The 18,585-nt window shown below is 47.6% G+C and overlaps 2 protein-coding genes across 4 annotated transcripts; both read right to left on the bottom strand.

Annotated features, from left to right (window-relative positions):
- Positions 1–420: 420 nt before the first annotated feature.
- Positions 421–10,355, bottom strand: LOC142786810 (disintegrin and metalloproteinase domain-containing protein 10 homolog). Of its 2 annotated transcripts, XM_075884466.1 has the most exons (3): positions 8,051–10,355; positions 2,155–2,307; positions 421–582 (listed from the first exon to the last, which is right to left on the bottom strand). In XM_075884466.1, the coding sequence occupies exons 1-3, from the start codon at positions 8,222–8,224 to the stop codon at positions 571–573; spliced, it is 339 nt and encodes a 112-aa protein (XP_075740581.1). In that variant the 5' UTR covers positions 8,225–10,355; the 3' UTR covers positions 421–570. The 2 variants fall into 2 exon arrangements, with proteins under 2 accessions (XP_075740581.1, XP_075740580.1); XM_075884465.1 differs by lacking the exon at positions 421–582 and having other exon boundaries at positions 1,724–2,307.
- A 5-nt stretch (positions 10,356–10,360) lies between these two features.
- On the bottom strand, positions 10,361–17,325 carry LOC142786808 (disintegrin and metalloproteinase domain-containing protein 10-like). 2 transcript variants are annotated; one of them, XM_075884459.1, is made up of 4 exons: positions 17,181–17,325; positions 13,353–13,509; positions 11,521–11,619; positions 10,361–10,960 (listed from the first exon to the last, which is right to left on the bottom strand). In XM_075884459.1, the coding sequence occupies exons 1-4, from the start codon at positions 17,311–17,313 to the stop codon at positions 10,672–10,674; spliced, it is 678 nt and encodes a 225-aa protein (XP_075740574.1). In that variant the 5' UTR covers positions 17,314–17,325; the 3' UTR covers positions 10,361–10,671. The 2 variants fall into 2 exon arrangements, with proteins under 2 accessions (XP_075740574.1, XP_075740575.1); XM_075884460.1 differs by having other exon boundaries at positions 10,361–11,619.
- Positions 17,326–18,585: the final 1,260 nt, after the last annotated feature.

The following is an 18,585-nucleotide window of genomic DNA, read 5'->3' on the forward strand; positions in this document are numbered from 1 at the left end:
GAAAAATTTATAAAAAAGCCCCATCAGTTTACGCTTAGATTCTAACCGACATGGTAACGCGGTACTTCACGCATCGACGCAAAGCTACCTTAAACTTATTACAGAAGCTCAGCTTATCCGAGGCGTCCGGTGAGTGGAATTGACGTAGACAATAACGTACACAAGATATTAAGAAGGCCAAAGTTAGACGCAAGCGCAATCACCACGAAATGCCATCAGGAGACTGACACTGCTCTAGTATTGCTCCTAAGGCATGTATTTGACACCGCTCTAGTAATGCTCCTAAGGCATGTATTTGACACCGCTCTAGTAATGCTCCTAAGGCATGTATTTGACACTGCTCTAGTAATGCTCCTAAGGCATGTATTTGACACCGCTCTAGTAATGCTCCTAAGGCATGTATTTGACGAATAATTGAAATAAGCATAACAAACGTATATATTTTTTCGAAGCAGACAATAAAATATGGGGCGTCACAGCCAAGGGCGCCGCGACAAAGACTGTGCCACCAGGATGCCATAAGTGCGGCAGTGGTCCATGGATGCAGAAGGGCTTCCACGCTGAGCAACTTCATGGTTTCATCTGCGAGAAGTCCAAAAAGCATGCCATTTTGAAAACAAATACATTATTTATGTCGTCGTCGAAGTTTAATTTGAGGCGTGTAGGAGACTTTCGGTAACTGCAAGTAGAGACAGAAATCTTTCCACACTCGTTTTTGATAGATCACACCAGTCATCTGACGCATTATTGCCCTGGCAGTGCATGACGACTTCCACTATACGCAGCGATATGTGGGAAAGTGGCACAATTGTTAGCTATAGTCAAGGACCTCGGATAAATTTCGGCTGTTTGGGGTTCTCCATTCGCCATAGAGCCCTTGACGTCATAATAGGGATCTGAAGCCTGTGAGCTCACGTGAAGCAACGAAATGTGGCATTCTGAGCTCTGCAGCGAGTAACATTTGTTCCCGAAAATACGTTGGGCGAAAGCAACCTGCTGGCGTTTTCGTAAGAAACTGCGTAGCATAAAGGCATCGTTGGGATTTTGGCAGGATTGCTACACTACCATTCAAAATATCAATAACAAAAACGCTGTGCTAAAATAACAAAAAAATGTAACGGACAAAAACGAAAACAGCCGCAATAAAGCATGCACTCATGCTCCAAATAGAGTTGGCGGTTCTTTGCTTAATGACACTCCCTGGCCTGGTAGAGTACAATATCTTGAGAGTTAAGGTTGCGCATTCCAATCACCGACTCTCTGGTCGAGAAAATGGGACAAACGAAAAAGATTGTTCTTTAGTGGTGTGTTGTATGATAAATTACGCATTCAAAAAGGAAGTGTACATTCAAGGGCTCGTTTTTTTGTTAGACACAATATTAATAATATATAACAGACAATTATGCTACGGAATGTATAGGGGGTGTTATTAGAGATTATTGTAATGTAAACGTCAAGAAAAAAGGTAGAAAAGAAAACGGGCCGTGAGCAAAGAAAAAACCTGCGAGCTTCGAATAACGCGCCCGACGCTCTATCAACTGAGCTGCCACGGTGGCTAAACCCCTGTTCACTTTATAGAGTAACAAAACTTCATAAAGTAGATAAGGACATAGCTACCGTTTATGACCTCACAATGTGGGGGGGTGTTAACCACCGTGGTAGCTCAGTTGGTAGAGCATCAGACACGTTATTCGGAGGTCACAGGTTTGGACCTTGCCCAGGGCAATTTATCTTTTTGTAGACTTTGCTTTCTTAACATTTACATTACAATAACTTCTCAAAACATCGCTTATACTTTCTTTTGCATGGTTGTCTGTAAGACCTTATTAACTTACGCATTTAGTAATAAGTCAGCGATTAAGGGCGAGTTGGTTGCGTCCTAAAGAACGTTACTAGTGACCCACAACTGGCTATGATTACTAGGACCCCTGGCAAATCTTTCTGTATACACGAGTACGCAATGTTTTTACAAGTTTCGGCATTACTTAAAGAGAACAGCGCTGTCATGTAGCTACCTCGCTACATAAAGTTGCGTTGTCTCTCAGTATCATCGCAGCGTTGCTGCCATGCGCATGATGTTAAACTATGCGTGTACAGTACTGTCCCGGAGCGCTCGCCTTTAACCTGCAATACCGCGTACCAAAGTTTACTTACGAAGAAACTCCTCGGGTTCCGCAGCGTCTCCCTGAACTTCCTGCTCGGCTTGTGCGGGTTGTTGCTCGGCGTGTGAACCGAGAAGCACCGGAAGAACAGCACCATGAATGCCACGACTATGAGAAAGTACACTATCGACAGGAATGGATGCGCCTGCGCAGGGCGGAGGTGAGTGCAGGTAAGGCGGAGGTGAAACACTGAACCTAAAAGCTCACACTAGAATCGTCGTACAAAAAAATGAAAAAAAAAACCGGTATATATATATATATATATATATATATATATATATATATATATATATATATATATATATATATATATATATATATATATTTATGTGTGAATACACTTTAAAAGCGACCCCTAACCATCCACCGCCGTCGGCAGCGTCCGCATTCTCTCTCTCTCTCTCTCTCTCTCTCTCTCTCTCTATATATATATATATATATATATATATATATATATATATAATATATCGGTGTCCGTAACGTGCCTTATATCCAGATGGTAGCGTTGCCTCCGGGACATCCATCGCACGACCCGCTCTCGACGGGAGACTGGGAGAGAAGGCGGGCGCGCGAGAGAGAGGGGTGCGCGCGGAGCTGCAGCGAGCGAGGAGAGCGGAGGAGCGACACCGATATCAGCGTCGCGTCCGTGGCTTATTCGGTAGAGCGTCGCGCTGCGGCCCGCCAAGTCCTCTTTCTTTTAAAGATAGAGAGAAGACTGCGGACGCCGCCGACGGCGGTGGATGGTTTGGGGTCGCTTATAAAGTGTATTCACTAGGGAGCCTACATGAACGGCCGTTTTTAGGGTGATGTCAGCCTTTGACCCACTACATGCCGCCAACGCACCGCCGCCCGCCAAAACACAATGTTGCCAGACAGCAACGCCGCGCTGTCGCCCCATCTTGGTGCCCGCACTGCGTCTACGCCCGGTTGCGTTTAGTTCTGAATAATACGGCGTCTAACGTTGCGGTAGCGTGTTAAACGCTGCCGGTAAAGCCCTAGAATGCCTGGATGCTGCGTACCGCTCTGCACTAACCACAACAGAAAGGGGGTGCGAATGTTCCGCTTCCCAGCGAGCCCTGGCCGACGACAACTATGGCTGGCTCAAGTGAAGCGAGACGGCTGGGAGCCCTCCAGTGCGTCTCGTATTTGCTCTGTGAGTACTGCGTATTTCGTTCACTGTTTTTTCCTGCGGCACACGTATATGTGTTTCGCGGTGTTCGCGAATGAGTAGATAACCGAAGTTGTCGTTGCTGCGTCCACGCATTGCGAGTAGAAAGCCCACAAACGGGACGCGTCCGCGCGTTCGTACGGAGACGCGCTCGCTAGTCTGAGCTGTTGCCACGCTTGCGTTCGTGTCTGCGTAACCTCAGTATTATGTCGCAAGTGTTTGTGTGTGGGCTGCGAATTTCTTCGTGCGCTCACTTTGAGAACTGGGTCGCTTACACAACCCTGAGAACCACCGCTGTCAAAAGCCCAGGTGTTGTGTGTTGTTACAAGGGCTGGGCACCGACGCCGTACGTAGGTATACATGCTCGGTCGCCTCCCTACAATAATGCTGAATAGTCCAGCTGAATTAAATTCTAGCTGTTTGTCGCAAATGCATCTGCAGTCAGATGCCAGATGAGTGGTCGACACGATGTTGACGTGCCGACAGAACGTTGTAGAACGTAGACGTGCCGATAGAACGATAGAACGTTTTGGAGCCAGCGGCGGCTGGCTCCAAAGTGGCGGCGCACAGAAAACTATGCTGAATTTGGTGGAAGCAGGCAACAGCGTGCCCCGTTGCCCGCTGGTTTTGGCTGAGTTTCTTGAAGGCACTTCATAAGATGTCACCACCCTAAAAACGGCCGTTCATGTAGGCTCCCTAGTATTCAAACTTAAAAAACACGAAATTCCGGTACCCACGAGCACAAACAAATGCGGCCCTCGAAGGAACGCCAGTCACAGACGTGCAGGCGAGTTAGATTTGAAAGTTATGGTGCAAGCGTTGACCGACCTATAGCTTCCCAGGGTTTTGCAGGCAACGTTTCTGAATAATACAAGTCAAGATTACGTGTTCTTCTCGTCCTCGTTGGCTGTTCCGTGCAACTTTAATAAGACCCTATGACGAACTCTGCACCATTTTTAAATGCGAAGCATCTTTTTGCGTACTGCAAGTACTTTTTGCTGTCTATCTGTCTATCTATCTATCTAGCCGCCTACGTCTTTGTGCTCTCGTGATCACCTCCTTAACTTGGCCTGAACCAAAATAGTATTGGTTGGTAAGGTGGTTTGATGAACATGAAGCGCTGGTCAAAACATGAATGATGTCACAACATCATCGTGTACGTCGTCAAACGCTTTCGGCCTGACAGTGGCACAATCTCGCGGGTGCGTGTGTTTCACTGGTATGCGGGTATGTGCCACAGGTTAGTCTCCCAGGAACGGCGAGAACACGCATGTATAATTAATTGTCGGTGTTAAAGGCCTGCTGACCACCCTGTAATACCACTACAATATTCTCGCGCGACAAGGAAGAACAGATGGGCAGCATGCATGGCAATACAGTGCAGAAGACAAAACACATTTGACATTTAGCGTATATGGACCAATCGACAGCATGTACGCTATCGACGTTGCGGGAACTACTGTTTGCGTCACAGAAGTGCGCAAAAAGGACAAAAATTACCAGGAGAGAAATTTGCGCTCGTTTTTTTGTATTTTGAGAGCTTAGTGAGTGGCGCTTTAATAAAGAGATGACAATGGCAGCATGGACCCGACGAATACAAAAAAAAAATAAACGTGATGGGCCAAAAAGGAACCAAACCACAGCATTTTGCGTGGCTATCAAGCATTCCCACAGAGCCACGTCAGTTCTCGTAACTATACTTTTCAAATAGACCCCAATGTTCGTGAAACGTTACTTGGCGTTGCAGTGCTGGCTATCACAATTTATAAACATTACATGTGTACTCCTATGATACCGCCGCCACGAGGGCTTTTATTTGATTTATGTGGCAGCGTCCAAGTCTACCATTCTCACGAGCACTTCCGCTTCCTCTAAGCTTATCGCTTCTGGTGTTGTTAATGCATGCTGATGTTCGTGATGGAATCGTTGCACCAGTGCAAAATGATTACATAAATATCTGCAACCGTTCAGCGTATGTCTTTGCGTGCAACATTTGTACATATATTAAGCTTCATTTCATAACCGCGTCGCTCAATAAAAACATTACAACACGGTTATCTTCTCTTCGCATGCTTCACATAACGTTGATTTCTAAGGTACGTAGGATCTGCCGATTTTTTTTTTCTGTTTTAGGCTTTCCATTAGCTGTGATCAAGCGTATTTTTTCTTGTCTCTTATTACACGGACAAGGTGCGGCTTGGCCCCACTTCGTTTGAACTGCTTCCTATAAGTAGCACAAAATATATCACGTTGTCTTGAGAACGATTAATAAATAAATATGCGCCTATCTCACTCGAGAGTGATGGCAGCAAAGGAACCGCTAGGAGGCTAAGTGAAACTTGCCTGATGCTTGTTTCACCTCGATAAAAAGGTCTGGGACGTGGCGCTGTCGTGTGTTTTTGATCGACGCTAGCGAGGTTACGCAGAATGGCTTCGTGGCTCACATTGTCAAATGCACCCTTTACGTCCAGAGCTAGAACAGACGACTTACTGTGCTTGCTCAAGCGGAGAAGAATATCTTGCTTTATCTGCAGGAGGACGTCTTGTGTGCTAATCATTTAGCGGAAGCCGAACATGGTGCTCGGGTTATGACCATTGTGTTCGAGGTGTATGGTGAGCCGTTCGTTTACCATGTGCTCAAAGAGTTTCCCAGTGCAAGACGTAAGGGAAATGGTACGAAGATTCGCAATCGAGATTGGCTTGTTTGGCTTGGGTACCATGGTCACCTCCGAGTGCTTCCAGGCTTGTGGTAGCTCGCCCTTCCTCCATCAGTCGTTATAGTTCCGAAGGAGCACTGTCAACGCCCGGGGCGCTAGCTGTCGCAGGTGATTATTGGTTACTCAGTCTTTTCTTGGGCTCGTGTCTTTTTCTGGGCCTTTAGCAAGCGCCACCCTTTTCCCCCTAAACAAAACAAAACGAAAATTTCCTGGTACGGGTCTGCGCCAAACAATTCCGGGTCTTTTTTTTTCCGCCTTTGATGCCCGGCCTGCACATCCTATTTTTCTCCCTCTCGCTTCTTATTTCTTCGGAAGAGGCGTGCATAATTTCTTATAAAGCGGTGGACCAATCAGTGCTTCGCACTTTTTAGTGGCCTGTCGTTACCATCGTTTGTGCGTTCCGAAGTGGTCTGAGCGCAGTGAAATCAGTTGATCGCGTGTATAGCCCACAGCAAAAGCCGGTTTTAACAGCGTGTTCATCGGTATTCATGTTACGTTTTGTTGCGAAAGACGGACCGATCCCGCCGAAGCCACCACTGTTTCGAAAGACGGGGACGCCAACACGGTCCCGAAAGCGCCACTGCTGTCAACTCCGCCGGGAAGGTCACCAGCCGTTTGGTAGCGTATGTTTCTCAGCTCGCGACTGCTTCTGCGCAGAGCTGATAAGACGAGCGGACGAGACGACGGTGAGTTAAACAAGGTTTATGTACAGCATATATACAGAGGCGTTACAATTTCGGCACTGGGGCCGGCCGAGCTCTCCTCTCTAACACATAGGTCAGCTTTTCGCCTAAGACCGCCGACTCACACACATGTCGGCTCTCCGACATGGGGACTCCTCTCTCATAGGACCGCCGATCGCGACGCCCCGCAGGGCTTCTTTTATTTGCACCGGGTCCAACCAAAATGTCCAATCAGAAGCGCCGCTGGTCGTCAGGGCAGACTCCTCCAATGGGTCGCCGCGCCATGCATCAGACCACCAGACACGAGGACGCCGGCTCGCTGTCACGTGCGCTGCTGACTCAATGCACGTGGGCCAGGGAGGCGCCGCGCGTGTTCACGCCGTTGAGTTGTTCGCGTCAGGCGGACTGCGGGCTGGCCTTGACCCAGATTGCCTTTTTTCAGAGGCACGGACGTTTGACGAGGACTCGCTGGCATAACAATTTCAATACTCAAGAACAGAAATACTCTGCACGAGAATTTTCTTAATTATCTCGTGTCGCACCGTTTGATAGTCTTCCAGGTGAGTTGGTGCTTACATAACGACACTCCCGTGTCATTATGCAAGTCTTGAAGGAGAAGCGCGCTCACTTGCTTCCCCTGATGCGCTTGTAGTCTCGCCATCTCCTCCGACAGTGTGGTGCTTTGTATACGGCGCGCTTACCATGCGGCCACCACGAACGACGTGCGGGGGCCGAAAGGATGTAATGGAACATTCATACAAGCGAAGCACGGGGTTGGTGTGACCACGAAGGCAAGAAACAAACTGCAGTTTTCACGAAGCTTTTACGATAACAATCTTTGAAGAGGAGAGTTTCATCTGCCCTCTGAAAATGAATGAATTGTCCTCTGGCTATTTCTTGAGTGTTCTAGCTTGCTACGTATATTACTCTCTTGAAGGAGTCGCGTCAACTCTCTTTCGGGGTCATTATACTGTGTGCTGAGAGTCATGTGACCTACAGTAGCGTTGACGTGCTTTTTTAAAGAGTGTCATTTTCGTGAATATCCGGACTATTCAAAGAGAGACACACCCACTTTTTTTCTTAGAGTGTGATCACGACACTGCTACATACATAAGCGACAGCGACCCATCGATGTCGAAGAATACGAAATAAAAGAATTACGAATTCTATCTCTTGTCTGCAAGTGTTCTTCGTTATTCGCCTTAGCCAACAGTATGTTATGTTGAGAAGGTGAATTAGCTCATGAACTTAAGTATCGTGAATTTTATTGACTGAGTTTCTGACGAAAGCGGGTCGAAATTCATGCGCAGTTTCACTCACATTTATGTAGCCCGTGACAGTATTGATGGTCTTGCCACCAAATAGCGCCTGCTCCAGCCTTGTGAGCGGCCCTTGCTCGTCAGAGCGGCGACACTTCTGGAAGACGTCGCAGAAACCACGGGTGCCGTCGCAGATGGCACCTGGCAACATCTTGACGCCACAGACCGCCTTCATTTTGGCGTGTAGGCACGCCTCCCTGCACTTTCCTGCGGATGTGATTTGCAGCTTGATTAAAATAGCAGCTCCGTTTTAAGAAGGCGGATGTTAATTCACGCATTCAAACGACGCAGTTCTCACAGTACTGGCCGCACGCCCGACCTGATAGAAATAAGTTCCATGTTGCGCTAACTGCTCTCATCAAGCGCAATTAGGATGTTCCTAAAAAACGCATTTGAAATCACTGCCGTGGTGGACCACAATAGATGTCTAATCTTAATATCGCGTGCTGGTAACTAGTGCAAAACAAGGCCAAAGACTGGATAGCGTAAGTAAAAAACTTAAGCTCTTGCATCGTAAAATATCTGTAGATTTAAGAGTCATAAGCACGATAAGATTATGAGGCATGCCGAAGTAGAGGACTTGAAAACTTTTCAATCATGTGGTGTTATTTAACGTGCACTGACATCTGAACACGACCGCCAAGACCGCGTTCGAACCTGCAACCTTCGGATCACTATCTGGACACTGCAACAGCAGCGCCACCGCTGCGGACACTCATGTGTTGTCACTGTTCTGTTTTACAACTATGAAGTCTTTATAATGTGCTCCCTTCCTTTGACAAATGTACAATAACGTGATCAATTTTTCTACTTTGAAAACAATAAGAAAAAATGTTTATACTCGAGCACGTGTTTAAAGTATAGTGAGCTCAGATTTGCATTCATAAAGAAGCAACAAGACTGCTCGGAAATGTTAGATTGCCGTCAAGGTGATGCGGCAAAAAAAGAACAGTGTCGATTTGGTAACACATTTAGCGTAAAGCTCGATCATTATGAATTTTGTGACAAGTAATGTGGCACCAGTGGAGTCGCGCAGCTCCAGACTGTAACAGAAATCAGCAGTGCCGCCTGTGTTGAGGCCAGCTTAGCACCCTCTGAATGATGTCGAAGCGAGGCCTACGCTGAATCGCGAGCAACGTGAAGCTTTTTTACGGAGCAATTGTGGACTCCGGCCAGCCCAACCTCGCCCTCCCTCTTTACGATCACGTGCCAACTGGAACGGCACCTGCAAAACTGCCTCCGTGCACAGCGCAGGAACTTTCCACGTACACCAGAGAGGCTCCTCCCGAAGCTTCTTCCAGCTACGTTAACCCAGTACTACGCCACAACAATGCATTCTCTCGATTCCACGGCGGGCCACTTGCATGGAGCGTTCAGATCCTCTCCCACTTAATCCTTTTACGGAACAGCACTACGACATCACTGAATTTTGGCCTGGAGTGTCGTCCCTAAACTGCATTCGCAACATAAGTTGATAGATGAGGGAGGAGGGATATGGGTGTTGTCACGGGATGTCATGTCATCGCTACGCATACTAAAAAATTAGGAGACCCTAAAGCTTCGCCTTTAGGAGTTGAACGCGATAGCGATATCCTGTTCCTAGTTCGTACTTGAAACATAGTGCATGAAACCTTCTCGAACTTGCTATGCACCCACTACGTGGTCCTGAAGGAATAGGCCGGTGGTGAATCCAGAAGAGAGGCGATGGAAACGATCAGCCCCTCCACCTAAAGCCTGTGTCAGCACACCCCTCTCTTCAGTGCTTGTTATCCACCTCCTATCACCAATTAGAATGATTGAGGGGGGGGATACTCTAAGCACACATAAAAGTATTTTTGCTGCGACGTGGTTTTCGTGCTATTAACAACAACAAAGTCAGGATTCCGCCCTCCCGCTCTGGTGTTACTTCGGATGATTCGCGGTTTGCCGATAAAAAGTGTGATACTCGCAAGGCGGTGGCGGCTCGCGCTCGAAGACGGAACCCTGATGTGCGAGCGCGCGAGGCAGAAGCGTGCCGTGAAGCTGCGCGGCAACGTCGCCGATAAGATACCGGCGTACGAGAACGGGAGGCCCAAGCGGCGCGGTAGCGGCGTGCGGACCCAGCTTCGTCCCACTCTCCATCGTTCACCCCGTGGATATGCTGCCATTTTTTTAAATTATATTTTATTTGCATTGTTCTTGACTTTTCAAAAACGCGTAAGATGATGAATTTTCACTCACGACCAGCAATGCCGTAGTTTCAGCGAAACGAGTCCTTTAGCGCTAGTTGTATCGTGCGTTGGACGCGACGCACGGAGAACACGAGGCCCGGCGCCCGAAGCGTGGGCTGAGGAGAAGGAAGTAGCACAGCCTTCTTCTCTGCCGGCGCTTCGGGCCCCTTGGTTCTCCGTGTGTTGGAAATGGGCGCGTCCTTTTGTGGACAGTGAAGAAAGACGGCGACGTTGAGGGGAGATATTCGAGCAGTTTGGTCTGTGTGGCGTTTAGTAGCTTGTGTGGTATTTGAGTGTAGCCTGTGTGGCGTGTGTTTTATTATGTGTCAGTGAACAATTATTTTTTATCATGAGGCCGAAGACAAGACGTGCGTCGCGTCTGATTCACGATACAACTGACGTTAATAAATAATTAAATAAATAAACAAATATATAAATAAACAAACAAATAAATAAATAAATGAACATATACACTGGAATATATATACAGTATGTATACAGGCCTACCATCTTCCGTTTCACAGGCCACCAAGCACTTCTGGTCAGCGGTGTATCGCGATCCGACGAGGGTGCAACCCTTCAAGCCGTACTTGATACACACTGAGCCGGTGCACTCGCCACTGACGCACACTTGAGAACCCTTGTGGCAGACGGTGTTGTTGCTTTTGGGCTTCCCAGGTGGACAGCTGGCGTTGTTGCTTCTGCATGTCATGTCAAAGCTGGCAACAGTACGCGCTTCATCGTGGGCTAGCTATCTACTCGATTCCCGTACCAACTATGACAATTTAAAACACCCACTGGCCTTTGAAATTGCGTTCTCGAGAGTTACCCCGCCAACGATCACGATATCGCAAGTGACCGGGCTCGCGTAATTGCTATGAAAGGGGTCGCAATCTTGCCGCTGGGTTGTATATCACCACGGGGGACCAAGCGGGGGTTTTTCTCGCCACTAGCTGACGCAAAAAAAAAAAGTTCTAGTTGCTCTCGCTCACGTTTGGACGCGCTGCAAGCAGACTCCTGAGCACGCAGACGACGTGCTCGCATGTTCCCTTTCATAAAAATTGACCATGCACACGCCGGTTTTTGCATACGAGCCTCACCGGAAATGTGGCCGCGGCGATAAGTCGAATTGCAGCCTCAAGCTTACAAGTGCGGTACTTTAGCAGCTAATTGTCAGAGCAGGTGTTACGCAACATTCGGTGAGCTAAATAGAAGCATCACGTGAGTGAACTTAAGCGGCGCTAGTCCACGAAGAGGATACGTGCACATGGCCTTCTCGCGGCACTCCGTCTCGGGTGCGCACATCGTCGTTGTCGGCACCAGCTTGCAATCCTTGTCGCAACAGGGCCCGGTAGTAGGGCTACAACGAAGAACAGGTGGGCAAACAAAAATACAAAGACGGTGAGCTGCAGTTATGAGCTCAAGGTATAAAATTAGATGGCTTATCCCAAGTTAACCTACCATTCCTAAATAACTAATTAAGCATACAAATGATGAAGCCGAAGACAGCATAGGATCACTGTTTTAGGCTTCTTATCTGTATTGTAAGATACTCATGGCACTCACTCAAGTTGAGACAACAATGGTCGACGAAAATTTACTCTTCTAGGTGCGATAGACCACATAAATTTCGAATTACCCGTCCAATGCTCTAATTTGTGCTACAATGAAGGTCCTACCTTCGTAGTATTCATGTCTGCTTAAAAGGGCACTAAACACAATTATTAAGTCGACGTTGATTGTTGAAATAGCGGTCCAGAAACCTCGTAGTGTCACTTTTGTGCCAAGGGAGGGACTATTTTGAAATAAAATCCCGTTTTGGTAGTCCGCGCTTGGTTAGCGCACTTCAAATTACCCGCCTCAAGAAACGGACCGACCGGACCGATTCACGTTACTGTTGCCGTGCACAACATTGCCCGGCTTTACTGCGCTAGTAGCAGCAGACCGAAAGCAGCGGGAGCCACGGCAGCAATGACGGCCATTGATCAATTCCTCGCCAATGGCTTCGAGATTGCAGACGTTTTTGTTTCAACTGCGCCCCGCTAGATGAGATTACCTGTCCTGTGTAACCACGTGAAAATTGAATTTTTGAACCACTCGCGCCATTCCCCGTAGTAAAGTTTGGTGGTTCTTTTTTTCATGAATCAAACAGAAACAAACGAGCAGCATTTTATTGAGTCTCTTCATGTATGGGAGATTTTTTATTTAGTGCAGTTAGATCGATTACTAGTGTATAATTGTTGGCAATCCGTCTGATGTCATCAAGATGATTTTGAAAAAGTCCTACTGCGGCGCTTGTGTTCTTGTGAATTCACTTTAATTTCTCGGTAAGTAGGGCACTGTTTTTGATAATACTGTCGTTTTAGATGTTGTCATACATGAAGGTTTCACTTTGACGTAAATTATTATTTGACGTCAGTGTCTTTTTAATACTTGGGAGTGTGAACCAGCGCCATTCAAACTCCAGGCGACGAGTGGGAATATTCTTTTCATCTTGTTTTTCTTTTTTTTTCAGGAGTCACATGGCTTGTCATCTTTGCAAGAGGCGGTGGTGGCCGACCAACTGAACGCGTAATTCGAAGGATGTGGGTTCGGACTCTACAGATAAAAAGGGTAATTTTTCTTACTCAGTAATATCTTTTAACCAAATTGAAAATCGCTACAATGAACATAGACCCGCCCCCCCCAAATTGTACCTCCTATTGTTGGTTCCATTAGTTGCTCGTAACACAAAAAAGCGAGCCCCTCTGACAATTATACTGACAACGTATGCTTCATAGCTCGTGCGATTACTATTACAGGCCGAACTTTCGCAAGCTCAACAGTAGCGAAATTCACGTTTTTTTTAAATTGAGACCGCGAACACGTCAGAGTGCCGCGGAACGAAGGCGATATGAAAAACACATAACTATAGAAACTCTTTCTCTTGTGCTAATCAATTCCTAGAGTTACGCTGAACGCGTATCACGTCCCTCTTTCTGCCATCCGCCGAGTTTTGCACGCTAGCGCGGTAGACCCGTAATGTCTGGAAAGCTTCGACGCCAAATGTGTACCACAATTCGGAGTGGTCCATCCCGAAGTTGGACCTCTCACCTGCACTGTTTGCCGGGCCTGAGCGTGCACCCCTTGGCGTTGACGCTGTTGCGGCGTGCGTAGCAGCATGGATCGTGGCACTCGGCTTCGCTGTACCCGCAGTCACATTCCTCAACACCCTCGACGATTCCGTTGCCGCAGACTGGCCCGCTCTCCTCTGCACATGTCGGCGATGATTAGCATGGTCAATTTCTCTATGGACAGCATCAGAGGTCAATTCAAAGGGATTGGCAGCCAGCAAAACACTTTTGTGTGTCTTGCGTCGTTCGGGGCAAATATGAAAAAGCCTGCTGGGTTGCTAGGCCTATTCGGTATATGTATATACCGCTATGCAATTGTTTACCTTACAGGTTCGACTGATGTAAAGCTGTGTAGTTACATTATTGAGCAGCTCAGTATGATGTTTCAATATCGTGCTGAAATTTCAGCCCGTGAACGCCGGTGTGACAACGCAATTGTTTTCAGTGACACTGTTTAAGCCGGCCGCCAATATTTCGAGTGCAAAGACACCGACATGGGGAGACCGAAGGCCGCTCGCGCTGCCCATCAGGACGTCGCTTATCGGGAATCACGGCGCACTGCTAAGCGAGATTGCTGGATTGCTACCGCTTGAAGTAGACCGCAGCTTATTATGGTCAAAACGGCAACGTATGTAAACGGCAACAGCGGTAGGTGCTGTCGACATACTGAGGTGCTTGTAGCGACATCGCAGCATCGCTACAAGTACGTCCCTGTGTCGACGGTGCGTGTAACACGGTTTCCAAACATATAAAAAAATGGCCCCGAATCGGCATGTTACACTGCATATGTCGTCAAAAGACGATAGTCTCGCGTCTGGAGAGAGCGAACAAAACATTTATCTGATGTTCTGTGCAAGAAAATTGTTGAATGGTATTCTGGAGGCGCGGCGTTAGTGCCTCGAGCGTGTAGCGGAGGCGAACGAGCGCATCAAGGCACGTTAGGTACGAGCGCCATCTGGCAGTAGGAAAACGAAGGAAGGTGTGCACGCCCGCGGAGAAAGATGCGCGCTTGTCTCGGATGTGATAAGGTGTAGAACGCAAAGCGACGGGCAGGCGCCACCACCGTGTTGTCTGAGCAAAGCGTTGGAAACACTTACCTTTTCGAGCGTCGCGTTGCACTGTCAGCGCAGCGTTATATACACTACGATCCTAAGAATTACTTGTGTGTGCCTTCTGTAGTATAAAGTCACACATACAAAACATCGAATTGTTGTTATAGTACCTCAAGTATGCGCAATAATTACATTTTAATTGACAATCGCACAAGTATGAACGCTTAACCTTGAGCAATATTGGTGGGTGCTGCGGATGGGGTCGGTCGTTATGTGCCGTTTGAGGTATCGGTAATGGCGTACAAACAGACGAATGTACAGACAGACAGACAGACCAACATTTTTCCTTCGAAGGTCGCCAAGAAAGACTATCCTCTTTAAAGGTCTATAACTTAGCATCACTTAGAACCACTTCATACAGCTTGGCATAATCACGGTGTTTAAAGAAATTTATATGACAGACGGTACACATCAATAACATTTCAACGGAACATGTACGCCTGCAGAAATATGTCCTAAAAAGAGATGTATACATATGTACGTTACAACGGAACAAAAAAAAAAGCGCAATGAGAACGCAACGCGAATATTTACATTTTGCATGTATATGTGGCTTTTCTGCCGGTACTTAAAAGACATCAGCCTACCAAAACTGGGCAGGCCAGAACACAAGCTCCACGCGTCTCTTTCAGATGAACACGAAAGGGCAGGACAAGTGCCGAATGGCAAGAATCAGCGAGGAACCGATAAGCTCCAGTATGCATTTAGCCTTGCGCCACGAAAGCAATGTATAGGCACGGCTCATTCTGCGAATTTTGTCCACATTGGTGTATTAAAATTTTCTGAAACTTATCAAGTAAGACACCGTGTGTCCGAGATGAGAATTGAGGTCGTATTAAGCCTCAAATAATTACGCAATCGCTACAGCAGACGCCGTAAAACTATGACGTCATGCTGAGTTGGTGCGAGAAAATCAGTGCAGCGTCGCCACATGCGCTTTTTTTTTTTCCCTCTTGTTTTCTCGCTACCCGAGTGACTTCTCAGTGTAGGAGTTCCGCGCTCTGCGTTCGAGATTGTAAGTTTCTATAATAAGAGGAAAAAAATCACTGCTCCTAAAATGGGCCCCTAGGAGGAAGCTTGTTTGAGACGTTTGAAGACGTTTGGGTGACACAAGCTTGCCTTGAAAGCAATTTTCGCGCGGCGACTTGCCCTCGACCATAGGCTTGATGACTTCGGATATGTTGCCCCTGCTGCAGGTGGAAAACAAGCGGTTGTTGGGCTCGAGGCCGGAACTCGCCATGAAGTACATGATATAGTTGCCGTTCTTTTTATTTCCCGGAGCGCAAGGGCTTCCATCCGGCGTGTCGTGCTGCGCACAATGCGAAGGAACACCCGATCCCTTCTCTTACGCATTGACACTCAACGTCAAAAAAGAAAAAAAAAAACTTTTGTAAAGTGGTTTATGCGTTTTACGCAGACGTACATGGCCACCTCCCTTTTGATGCAGGGCGTTTACAACGTATGTTCGATCTCAAAACAACTTCTGGCCTATGAAACATTTAAACAAATAACATACAGTATGCGCTAGTGCTATAGCACGATGTTTTTATAGGGTCACAACGCACGGTCTCTGTCTCAGTGTTCAGAGGAAAATCGAACGGATGATTGATTTGATATTTGGGGTTTAACGTCCCAAAGCCACCATATGATTATGAGAGATGCCGTAGTGGAGGGCTCTGGAAATTTCGACCATCTGGGGTTCTTTAACGTGCACCAAAGTCTGAGCACACTGGTCTTTGAGCCGTCTGCGGTGACGGCTGTCGAGCGAATTTGACGATTCCTCCATACCATCGTATGGCACCATACCCTCGTATGGTGCTTGTGGAACATTTCAGAACTACATGAAGACAGCATCGCTTACATTTTTTAGAGGAAATGAGCAGACTGAGGAATAAGGCTTGTTAAGGAATTACTGCTGGTAATAAACGTCGATTATTGTGGGAATAATTGTGAAGTCATTCACGGGTCTTACTATACAGGTGGTTTTACCTAGTGGTGGACATATTGAGTAAAGCTTGAAAAGTTACGTTATCGATTGCGACACGCAGAAGCTCAGCCATGGCATGACCTCTTGGCTTCAGCGATCGAGTCACGCGAATGTACTCACGGGCGATCCGAAGTTGTGACCTATCTCGTGAGCGAACGTGATCTCGCTGACCGCCTGGGCCACATAGGCGTTGTAGTTTAGAAACGTGATCATGCCGGTGTTCAGGCTTAGGCGCGTCAGGCCCAGCTGGGGCTGCGTTGGATCCTCCGGTAACAGTCTGTTCTTGTCGCAGACGCCCAGAGAGTGCGCTGCGCGGCGAGACGTGGCACGCTTTCGATCTTGTCTATCATAGCATCGGGCACTCGCACACTTGGTTTCGCAATTCACTCGATAGGCGCCGTTCACTGACCAGAGGGAGCTGTGTTGCTCGCACTGGCTTGCCCAAGTTAGTGGACATTGGTCTCTAGTGGCATGCAGAAAACAGACACGCGCACCCATCCCCCTTGTGGCCTGCCACAATCCATCCATGCACTCATGCAGAGAAGGAGACGCTTATCACGTTTTCATGCAGGGAGGTACATTATTGCTTTTTTAGACCCCAGGATTTGCGTTCTCAAGCTGCAGTCGCACTTCAACAACGAAAGAAACAAAGGGAACTCATTATTATCGTCGCAAAGCAGCGTTTACTTCGATGGAAGGCATCACTCACTTGTAGAATTTCCCACGTAGGCAAGGCCGAGAACGCCCGAATCGAAGTCGCGGTATGTCCACGTATATGCTAGGCAGTACTCGTCGTAGTTGGCGGACTTGGCCGCCGTCAGCAAGAATAAGGATGGGTCCATTTTGTCCAGGCAGAATGGGTTCTTTCTGCTGGGGCAACTGGTCGTATCGTTGATCTGCGCAAAAACGTCCTGTTTTAAGGCTAATATGTTGCTGCGCTTTGTGCTAAATATTGACGATGTCAGTAGTTTGCGGAGTCATGTCTCGCTGGACGGCATTCCTGCTGGACGTGGAAACAATCTAGCCTTGGTGCGTGACCAGGAAGAAAGGAGACTTGATAAAGCGCAGACTACCCCTTGTTTATCTTGAGTTCGAGATTGTGTTATATATTCTTGTCCCAGCGCTATGACGGTGTGTATGGAAACAACCATCTCTTTTAATAGTGGTGCCGTGGAAATAAGCACCATACAGCTGCGCTCTATCCTGTAAGACTTCCTCCTTTCTGCTAAGTAGCATTGTTGAGAATGTTTCCCAAGTTGGCATAGATAACGCCCCCCCTCCTTCTTTTCCCCTTAAAAGTCATTCACTTCAGAAGAGTAGTGGCTTGACAGCATCGAGTGCTTCCTGTACCGCGTTCTAAGATCTCACCTACAATAAATTCTCGGGAGACACCGATGCTCCCACGCTGCAGCGTGGCGTTCGGATGCGTTAACATTATAAATAGGGGATGATACCTTGACCGTCACTGAGCTTCTTCCGTTATCATGCTGCGTAAGTCATCGGGAAGCACAAGAAACATGATCGAGTATGCGGGACTTGCAAAGTAACGTGCACCCTAAACGAGAATCATTGCGTGCGACTGTGTCGCATAGCCCAGTGAAAAGTCTGGTATTCCCGAAAAGGCGAAGAATAGCGGGCGGGCACACAAACGATGATATGTGGGGTTTAACGTCCCGAAACCAACATATTATTATGAGGGACGCTGTAGTGGAAGGCTCCGGAAATTTCGACCACGTGGGGTTCTTTAACGTGCACCCAAATCTGAGCACACGCGCCCACAGCAGTTTCGCCGCCACCGAAATTGCAGTCGCCGCAGTTGCAACTCGATCCCACGACCGGCGGGTCATCAGCCAAGTACCTTAGCCAATAGGCCACGGCGGCGGGGCGAAGTCACTTCATTGGTTCATGGAGTTCATAGACCTGAAGCCGCGCAGTCAGGATCATCGAGGAGGACGGATTCTAACTGCTTTTTGACAACCCCGGATCTCACCTGCATTTAATTGTAAGCACACGAGTGCTTTTACAATTAGTCTTTACTGAAATGTCTTCCTCAGCCTCTTCTGGTGGCAATCTAATGGGCAAACTCGCGCATAACAGCAGTTTGACCACAGCTT

Source organism: Rhipicephalus microplus, unplaced genomic scaffold (assembly GCF_043290135.1).
Source record: "Rhipicephalus microplus isolate Deutch F79 unplaced genomic scaffold, USDA_Rmic scaffold_32, whole genome shotgun sequence".
Taxonomy (NCBI): domain Eukaryota; kingdom Metazoa; phylum Arthropoda; class Arachnida; order Ixodida; family Ixodidae; genus Rhipicephalus; species Rhipicephalus microplus.

What these genes read in the sequence shown, in the direction of transcription:
- LOC142786810 (XM_075884465.1), bottom strand. Translation starts at nt 8,224, where the DNA reads ATGAAGGCGGTCTGTGGCGTCAAGATGTTGCCAGGTGCCATCTGCGAC. An exon ending in CTGTCACGGGCTACATAAAT is followed by an intron (nt 2,308 to 8,050) that starts GTGAGTGAAACT and finishes CGCCCTGCGCAG; the next exon opens with GCGCATCCATTCCTGTCGAT.
- LOC142786808 (XM_075884459.1), bottom strand. Translation starts at nt 17,313, where the DNA reads ATGGACCCATCCTTATTCTTGCTGACGGCGGCCAAGTCCGCCAACTAC. An exon ending in AGGCCCGGCAAACAGTGCAG is followed by an intron (nt 11,620 to 13,352) that starts GTGAGAGGTCCA and finishes TCTTCGTTGTAG; the next exon opens with CCCTACTACCGGGCCCTGTT. An exon ending in CGCGAGAAGGCCATGTGCAC is followed by an intron (nt 10,961 to 11,520) that starts GTATCCTCTTCG and finishes CATGACATGCAG; the next exon opens with AAGCAACAACGCCAGCTGTC.